We start from the raw sequence: 9,618 nt of genomic DNA on the forward strand, positions 1-9,618 counted from the left end.
ATTATGTGATATATACACTTTACGTCACTCATTTTATGCTGAATTTATTCAAAAATAGTAATAAAAAATAATAAAATCTTCAAAAAAAGGTTTTATACTTTATTTACAGTCACAGAACCTATGCTTGGAGCAGCCTCCACAAAAAAGAATTACACCAGCATCACAAAAGAGAGTTTAGCCCAACAACTTTGTTTGTTTTTTAATCTAATCAACTGACAGAAACGGAGCTGCAACGGATTGGGTTTTTTAATCCCAAACTACATTATCCAAACAACAATTTCATCAAAGATTTTTTACAACAAGCCTAGAATTGCTGGTTATATCTTATTATTAAGGTAAGCATTCTTCAAAGAACCGTATGATTGGAATCTCTTCCTGATTCACAGTGACATGCTATTTGCTGGCTGCAGTGAGAAGAGTCAAAATGAAAACAAAAATACAAACACGCCTTTTTTTTTTTTTCCTCTTGTCTTTATTGATTTAGACTTCAGAGCTACAGCCAAAAATAGAGCATCTCTACAAAATTATCACACATGCTATCAATACAGCATCATCACATGTTTAGAATTGTAAGCACTTGACAAATTGCAAAGGCAACATTCAATCTAATATTTTGGCAGGGAATACAGGGAGAAGGATTTTATTTTTTTTTTTTTAACTCCAAAAAATAAGTATTTCTGAACAGGAATAAAAAGCCTCTGTTACAAGATTAATTCCAGTCACCATGGAATACTCATGCTGGTTTGTTCAAGACATCAACAGACACTGCTGGAAACTTTGCATGGAATGTTGAATGGTAGACACAAGCTACAGCTCTGCTACAGGTACAACACCGTCTTCAGCACTTTGTACGCCATCGAGATGGTCACTGCATACCCAACTGCCCAAGACAAACCTCTGCTAGGTTGAGGAAGAGGGATCAAGTATGCAAAAGTGTGGAAAATCCTAGCCCCAGCGAAGATCCTGAAATGCATCAAGGCTGTGGACAGCTCAGGGCTACTAAGAGCATAGAGCAGTCCAATGCCAAGAAATGGGACAATATTTTCAAGGTCATTCAGGTGGCCTCTGGGGAAAGAAGCAAAATTGGTTTACAGTGTTGTATTTTGTTAAATAAGCCACTTCAAGCCTTATTATTTTTCAGCATCTTCAGAACATGCTACTGTTAAGGCCCTAACAAAGCTGTTGGTTTCCTCTGCAGCAGGAACTTTATATAGCTACTGAAGTGACTTTGGGACTTCACCAGACACCTCTCTGATCTCTCCTGCTGCTCCTCACAATTTTAAGCTTCTGATCTTCTGTATTAAAGGTCTTTGTTTTTCTCCTAGACCTCAGTAATATTAGGGACTTACGTGAGAGCACCTGGGTGTTCTCAGAGAGGTGAAATTTTCTTGTAGCCTCTCTCAAACCACCATCAATTAACTAGATGACTGTGACCAAAACTGCTAGACTTCATGGCCCAGGTGGTCTATTCTCATCCCATAAACTCTGCATTCTCCACAAAGAAAAGATTAAATATCCTATGCAGGAAACATTCTATCAAAGCTTCATGAAGTTCAATCATCTTAAGGAATGTTATTTTTGAGCATCCAGCAGGTGTGACAGTTATGGTTTTGGTTAATTTTCTTCACTACAAAGCACTAAAATAGCTGAAAAATGATTGAGATTTTGAAACTATAATATGATTTACTAAAAATGTGTTGAGACTGAACTCCAGATCTTGAAGTATTCTTTCACACATCTTCCTAAATCTTCCCTGCTCCTATTACCTCTTTAGAAAACTGTAATTCCAGCCAAATTTACTGACTGAAACAACTTCTAAGCCTTACTAATTATGTCAAATTACACAGCCAACTAGAATCAGAACACGATGCTGTTTTGCAGAGGCTTTCTGAACTCATTTATCATTACCCTTCAGATATCCGCCACTCCTTCCAAGCAAAAAAGTACACTGAAATAATGTCTTTTCTAAACCCATAAAGAGAACAAATTCCAATCACTTATACATGTGAGAAGCCATGCTGAATCTATATGCCATTACTTGTTGCCAGGAAGCTTGCAAAAGAAAAATATAGCAAACTTCCATTAAGAATCGTTGCTGGAAAGAATAGATGGATGTCACAACACCTATGGACTAACTAGAACCAAGCTGACTTACTATGTCTGGGGCTGTCTGAAGAACTTTTGCAAAAGAGCAGCACAGCATTTGACTATGTAAGCTGGTTGTCATTTCTCTAACACAACAATTTGAAGAAAGGAATTACTCCTCACCAAAAAATGCCCATTTTTGTATAACAGCAAAGAACTAAAAACTCCTTGAACCCACCTGGGGGGAGAAAAAAGGAAAATTCAGAGCATCTTTACAGCCCACTGAGATGAGACTCTACTTTTTGAGATCTTAATCCAGACAAGACATCCATAAATATATTAGCCTTCATGGAATTTCACTCATCTACACTTGCAAAGATGCACTGGACTGAAATCTGAGCTGCTACCTATTTCCAAGATCTTCCCTAACAGTGGTTTAAATGAGAACAGTTCATTCACAATCAAGGGTTTGGTATAAAAATATATAGCAAACAATCTGCTAGCTTCATTAGAACAAGGCCACAAAAAGCATTCCATGAAAGCTTTCCTTGTTAGCACAGGTGTATCAAAAAGAATCTTGAAAGTTATGATTTTGGTAACAAAAAAATTTGCCATCAGATAGCTGCATAAGCTACACTATTTAGCCCACTGAAGTACAGCTTAAATTCTGCTACAAATCTTGCAAATAAAATACACACACCACAGGCTGCACTGCCATACTATTCATAGCATTCTTTCAAGGTCATGGTCAGCTTTCCTGTACACTTGACACATCAGTGTAACCTCAATCCAATCCAGCAAAAAGAGCACAGGATTTGCCTCCTGGTCTGTACAATTTGCTAGATTAAGGCTCCCATTACAGCTCTGGAGTTCCATGATTTTAACATAGTTCTACTCCTCCTTCCCCAGTTATTTCCCTTGTGCTTTAAGAAAAAATGCAACTACTGCAAGCAGTGTTCAAGTTATATAGAAAGCTGATTTACACTTAATGGACACTGCTTCATACTAGATCAACTTACAGTCCTATTTTACAATCTTCTCACCACCTCCCCCATGCATAGAGGATACTATCCAAGAGCTAGCTATGATGATGAGACAATGACTTTTTAGTACCCATGCTGACCACTTGAATGTGGAACGGTTTGTTCATTTCAACAAATTAATGCATTAGATTACTACATAAAACAACACAAAACACACATGGGTTTGCCAAAGAGAAAGGGGTAAAATTAACTAAGTGATTGATTTTAAATAGCAGAACAGTAGCAATGTCTAAAGACTCCTATGCATTACCTGCGTACACGTTCGACATCCTGATCAGTCCGCAGGTATTTTTTAGCACCCTCGCCTTTTCCAAACGATACTGCTACGTCTTCTGGGTTGACAAATGCCTATTTCAAACATAAATGCACAGCAGACATTAGAAGTCAGAATGCTAAAGTCAAAGCAGTTTGCTATAAAGGTCACTCTTTTCACAAATGCCCCTATAACATCCCGTAACTTACCTGAAGTTAAATGCATGGGGAACCACGTTTGCTGCTTGACTATTTCCTTGAACCTAGCCTCTATGTAGCTTGTGTGTTGACAAGTTAATGTAATACAATTTATGCATGTAGATAAAGCCTTCCTGTAAGATATGCAAGCATGGCAGATGGCTGATACTCAGCCTAAAGTAATGCCAGAGGGCTGAAGGAACATAGGGACCTGAAAGGTAGACCTACTGCCTGCATAAGTCTCTCCTTTGTACTGTTCTTGACAAATTATCTCAAAACGTTTTTGGAGCACTTACTTCTTCAGATGGAAGCAAGAGAAACCAAGAGACTTACTCCTGTCCTCATTTACAACCAAATGTTTCTCCTTTTCTACTTAGGTACAAAATTTTCCACTTCTCTGACCCTTTATTACCTCCAAATACTGTAAGACACTACTTGAAAACAACATTTAATTTAGTTAGTGCAGACAGCAGTAGAGCTCTCCTTGTTGACACATAAGTTCCACCTGAACATGAAGAGAAAAACTGTGAGGGTGACAGGGCACTGGAACAGGCTGTCCAGAGAGGTTGTAGGGACTTTCAAAAGCTGTCTGAATGCATTCCTGTGTGGCCTGCCCTAGGTGAACCTGCTTTGGCAGAGGGGTTGGACTAGACGGTCTCTACAGGTCCCTTACGACCACTAACATTCTACAATTCTATGCATTCTGCAGAGCATTCAGGCTACGCAGGACTAAGTCAAGAAAGGAAACCTTTTGATTTTAGGAGAGCTACATGATTGCTTTTTGAGGCAGACCTGATCCCTTTTTGTGAAATATCCTTGGCCTCAAAATACTACTGGAGATACATTAACAGTATCAGAATCAGGAACATTTTACCTTCTCTCCCTCCACTGCTTTCCTAACATTTTAAAGACTTCAATATATTAAATAGGGAATAAAAGTGACACTATTAATTTGCCTGTTTGTAATATTGCTGTGTTGTAAGAAAACTAAATATTCCATATTGATGAAAGTCCAATTGTCACCTGCATACATATGGACCGTGATGGCAAAAGCATTAAATCTGGATCTGCATATTATGACCAGTACAGCCGATGCTTCTGCAAGAGCGAAGGGAAATAAGACATTTAGGTCCTATTTTGGCTACACAGGAGATGCTATGTGTTCTACTACACAGAATTTTCAGCTGTGCCAAAGACTAGAGAGCTATTAGAAACCAGCAGCACTCAAATGAGGCGGCAGTAGGACCTCACGAACAAAAAAACAGTTCAGCTGGGTTCCTGTCCCAACAGGAACAAAAAGCACATTTAAACAAAAGGACTGCTATAAAATCCTTGAAGCACATACACCATCCTGCAGAAGCTGACCTCACAAGAACAGCCACATGGAGCAAACAGAGGGCTCTTTCAGCCCAGGACCATGTTTCCAACAGTGCCCATGAGCAGATGCCTACAGAAGACCAAGAACAGGGCAAACAAACACAATGCTTCCCATAAGCACTCCCTCCTAAATTAGATGCAGATTCTGCATTGTTTATAAACCTCAGTGGATCTTTCATATATATCAACTCACACACATTTTCAGCCCATCTCTCATTCTAGGATAAAAGTTCCATTTTTTTTTCCTAACGACCCACTTGCAATGGAAAGGCTAAAACAAGGGAGCTCTGAGCAACCTGATCTAGTGTGAGGTGTCCATACCCATGGCAGGGAGGTTGGAACTAGATGATCCTTGAGGCCCCTTCCAACCCTGACAATTCTGTAATTAGGGAAAGCAAAGAGCTTAAGAACTGTAGGATGGAAGGGTTATTGGTGCATAAAACCCCAATTCAAATCCCCTCTTCTGACCCTACTAGTTGGTTATTCATGTAACATGGCTCCGTACCACATTTTATTTGCTTTGGAAATGGGGTACCATAGACACCAGCTATCCACAGAAGACACCAGAAATTACAGTTATGAAAAATTCTTATTTAAAAATACATAAATGTTTTAGAAAGTTAATGTAAGTCAAATCCAACTGTAAGATAGTCTCATAACATCTTATAATTAGGTTAAAGATGTCGTCCATTTGGGACCAACAGAGCACCAGCACACCATACTCAGACTACCGTTTGAAAGGGGGGAGCCAGAAGAAAAAGCACAGCATCAGTATTTGAAAGCTGAAAAGAAACAGCTGTGATATCTCTGTATTTCAATACAAATTTCAATCTGTTCTACCAGACAGTATTCAAAATTTCTTACCTTTCTTGTGATTCTGAAGTATGCTGTTATAAGACTCATTAGCATCATCTTTAGAAGAACAATAGTTGCATAAGTAGCATAAGCCCGCAAGGCTTCATTGTCAAGCAATCGGGTGGATTTAGCCATTTCTCAGCTTCTCACTGATGACCTTTAAAAACATTAAAGTTAGGTTAACATCATAGCAATCCAAAGTTCTGACAAGAAGATTGTCAGAATAGCCTTTTTGGTTTTTTTAGGCATCACTGCAGAGACAGCACAATTTTGCCACCATGAAAAAATCTATTTTCAAACAAATTTAGTTTTCCTCAGTTTATTTTCATGATGGCATAATACTTTAAGATAAGATATTACATTATCATTTAATATTTCACTTCACTTTTATATCCTTATTAAACTGTCAACAACTGTCAAAGTCTGTGGAGACTTTCAAAACCCACTCAGATGCATTCCTGTGTGGACTACCCTGGGTGATCCTGCTTTTGGCAGGGCAGGTTGGACTCAGTGATTTCTTGAGGTCCCTTCTAACCTTCAACATTCAGTGATTCTGTGATATAAATTACCAAAATATTTAATATTAACTGCAGAAACACAATTTAGTCACATAACTTATTACACTTTTGAAGTAACAGAAAGAGACCAGTGAATCTCCCTCTGCAGTTACCAGGATAGAAGGATTGTGAAGATATACTACACATAAGAGGAAAACTAGGATTGCCTACTTTTCTTTTTGGCAAAATGACACGATTAGAACTGCACTTCAGCTTTCAAACTAACCACTATCTTCCCACCCAGCAATAACTTGTGATCAAACTGAGTTAAAACATGCATTTCTCTCCTTTGAGACCTTATTCTTAAAAATTGCTTTTAACACGATTCACGGGCAAAGATTAAGTTGTACTGACAAAGAGCAGAGAACTATTTATGCTTTTATCATGGGAGGTTTAAGCTAATGAACTCTCTTTCCAGTGAAACAATACCAAACCCACATTGCTATGGAGGTGGTAGCTTTTATCAGCATCCCAAAGTTAAGAATGTGATGAGGACTGAATGCATGTAAAATGAAAATTGTGTCCCCTTGCACATTCAGTGCCCAGAGCAAAGCGTTTACCTCACCAAGTGCTTCAGTCATGCACTTGGTCGATGTAGAGCTGGAACCCACAAAAGTAGCAAGTCTCAGCTTCACTCAAGGCCAAAATAAATGTACTTTTTGATACAGCTGGAAAGAATCCAACAGAGAACCACGAGGATGCTTAGGGGACTTGAGCATCTCCCCTGGGAAGAGAGACTGAGAGCCCTGGGGCTGTTTAGTCTTGAGGAGAGAAGGCTGAGAGGGGATCTGATCAATGTGTATAAATACCAGAGGGGCAGGTGACAAGTGGAGGGGGCCAGGCTCTTTTCAGTGGTTCACAGTGATAAGACAAGGAACAATGGGTTCAAACTTGAACATAGAAGATTTCAGCTCGAGGAGAAACTTCTTTACAGTGAGGGTGATGGAGCACTGGAACAGGCTGCCCAGGGGGGTTGTGGATTCTCCTTCTCTGGAGACTTTCCAAACCCACCTGGATGCATTCCTGTGTGGACTACCCTGGGTGATCCTGCTCTGGCAGGGGGGTTGGACCTGATGATCTCTTGAGGTCCCTTCCAGCCTCTGATATACTGTGATAGTTAACTTCCTTATTTTCTATAATTTTAACACTAGCAGTAATTAAAAAAAAATGTCAGCTTTATTACAGCTCTAATAATCTCTCATCTTGCTTTCAAGCATGGAGACACTGCCAGTTATGGCCAAAGAAGGGAAACTGGGTGAGCTGAGAGCAGCAGAAAACTCTTGCTCTGAAGGCACATCGTTGGTGACGAGTGGGGCAGGATGCAAGTAAGCAGCTTTTTGCTCGGTGCATCAAACCTCGCCTTGCCTAGACCCATTTGGCTGTGGCGAGGGGATTTTGCTCCCTCTTTTGTTCTTTCCAAGACAGTGCTTGGGTCACCAAGCCAAGCACTACATCCAGGGATTACAACAAACTCAGTGTTCTCTCAGTTACAGTACAGCAGTCCTCAAGCCGCAATTCAGTAAAGATTTTTCTCAGCAAACAGAAACTGCAACTTAACTTTGGATCACAGCAGAAAGCCTGAAATCGGTGGCATCAGAGCATTTTTCCCTGCTGCATTTTTCAAGCTACGCTGAAAATACATCCAAGAACTCTACAAAGTCATGAGAAACTGTTCATCAGCATCTCTGTGTCCTTTCCACTGGAAACACACCTCATTTATCCATGTTCCCTATTTGAAAGGTTGGCCTCTCCAAGCTCTCGTAAGGCCCAAGCCTTGTCTTCACTGCAACAAACGAATTCATAGTTCTAACACCAGCAGAAACGCACAAATAAACCCCACACGGTAAAACAACACTAGGCTTAAAGGGCTGTGCTCAGTAAAACTCCAAACAGCCTGACGTGCAGCCTGATGCCCTGTGCTGTGAATGCAAAGCCCAGACAAGTACAGGGTCTTAATAACCAGTGGGTAAAGACGATGTCTGCTACTGTGCCCTCGGCAGGATTACAACTGCTACTGCTCCACTCTGTCCCGGCGCTGGCTGACCGTACAGCGGTATCAGCTCCGGGGCGGCATTCTGCGGTTTGTTTCATAAACTGCCGGGTTTCGAAGCACACTCCGAACGCCGTGAATGGCCCAGCGACGCCATGCGCAGCACAGCGAACCCCCTTTCGAAACAGCAAGGCGCTGCCGCCCTACCCCCAGCTCTGCTCAGCCACACAGCCCGGCCTCCCCGCACGCCGGGGATTTTCACTTCAGCCCCCCGCAGGCGGAAGGGAGGACGAGAAAGCCCCGGCCCTGCCGGGATCCCCGGGAAGCTCACCCCTTACCCCCCCGCCCAAACAACAAGGCACTGAGCCGCCCCCACCTGCGAGGGGCAACAGCCCCCCCAAATTAAAACGCCTCCGGTTTGGCGGGCCGCCCGCGGAGAGTTTCGCGCCCAGGAGGCAGCGGGGGGGGGGGGGGGGGGGGGGGGGAGGGGAAGGCAATAGGAGGACTTTCCGCTCCAGCCTGGCGGCGGGAGACGCCATCACGCAGCGGCCACCCACCTTAGCAGCGTCCCCTCGTCGAGCGCCCACGCCACAGCGAACCCCGCTGCTCCCGACCGGCCACTGTCTCCGCCCGCCCCGAGGCCAGGCCCGGCCCGGCCCCGCCTCGCTTCGCCTCTCCCCCTTGTGTCGTGGTCCGGGTCACCGCCACGGCTGGACGTGGAACCGCTGTGCCAGTGGATCGTCGCGGTCTCTGTTGCCGGCGTCGTGGCGGTGACACGGCGGGTTCGTCCAAGGTGGCTCACTAAGGAAGGCTGCGTTCAGGCCCAGAGCCCAGCAAACATTACCTGGGAGGGAAAGCAAGAAAATCAGTAAAAGCAGACAAGGAAGCAAGAGTCCTCCTCTCTGAACACCCTTGAACTTTGAGACGGAGGGAAACCAAAGACAGTGACTCAGCCAGGCTCTGTTAGAAACCTGCTGTGTCCAGCAATTGCACAAACTCCGAAATGGGCTGAGTGTGTCTGAAAGCCTATGTACAGCACATGAAGTCTCAGTACTCTGGCCCCTATGTTGTTTTGGTGAATCTGAACTTCCACCTAAGGAAAAAAAAAAATCTGAAAATGCTTGCATTGCCAGGCCATCCTTGCTGTGCCAATCGAAATGTACTATGTTGCTTTGCAAAGCATAACAGAAAATAAAGGAACTTCAAGGCTGGCCACAGACCTACACTGGTGCACAAGGATGTGATGAAAGGAGGAAACCTG

The 9,618-nt window shown here is 42.7% G+C and overlaps 1 protein-coding gene across 1 annotated transcript; it reads right to left on the reverse strand.

Annotated features, from left to right (window-relative positions):
• Positions 1 to 491: 491 nt before the first annotated feature.
• MGST1 (microsomal glutathione S-transferase 1) lies at positions 492 to 8,942 on the reverse strand. Its single transcript, XM_054386670.1, has 4 exons — positions 8,915 to 8,942; positions 5,820 to 5,967; positions 3,379 to 3,476; positions 492 to 1,065 (listed from the first exon to the last, which is right to left on the reverse strand). Exons 2-4 carry the CDS (start codon positions 5,943 to 5,945, stop codon positions 819 to 821), a joined length of 471 nt encoding a protein of 156 aa, XP_054242645.1. The 5' UTR covers positions 5,946 to 5,967; positions 8,915 to 8,942; the 3' UTR covers positions 492 to 818.
• Positions 8,943 to 9,618: the final 676 nt, after the last annotated feature.

The sequence above is a fragment of the Indicator indicator genome, chromosome 14 (assembly GCF_027791375.1).
Source record: "Indicator indicator isolate 239-I01 chromosome 14, UM_Iind_1.1, whole genome shotgun sequence".
NCBI lineage: Eukaryota > Metazoa > Chordata > Aves > Piciformes > Indicatoridae > Indicator > Indicator indicator.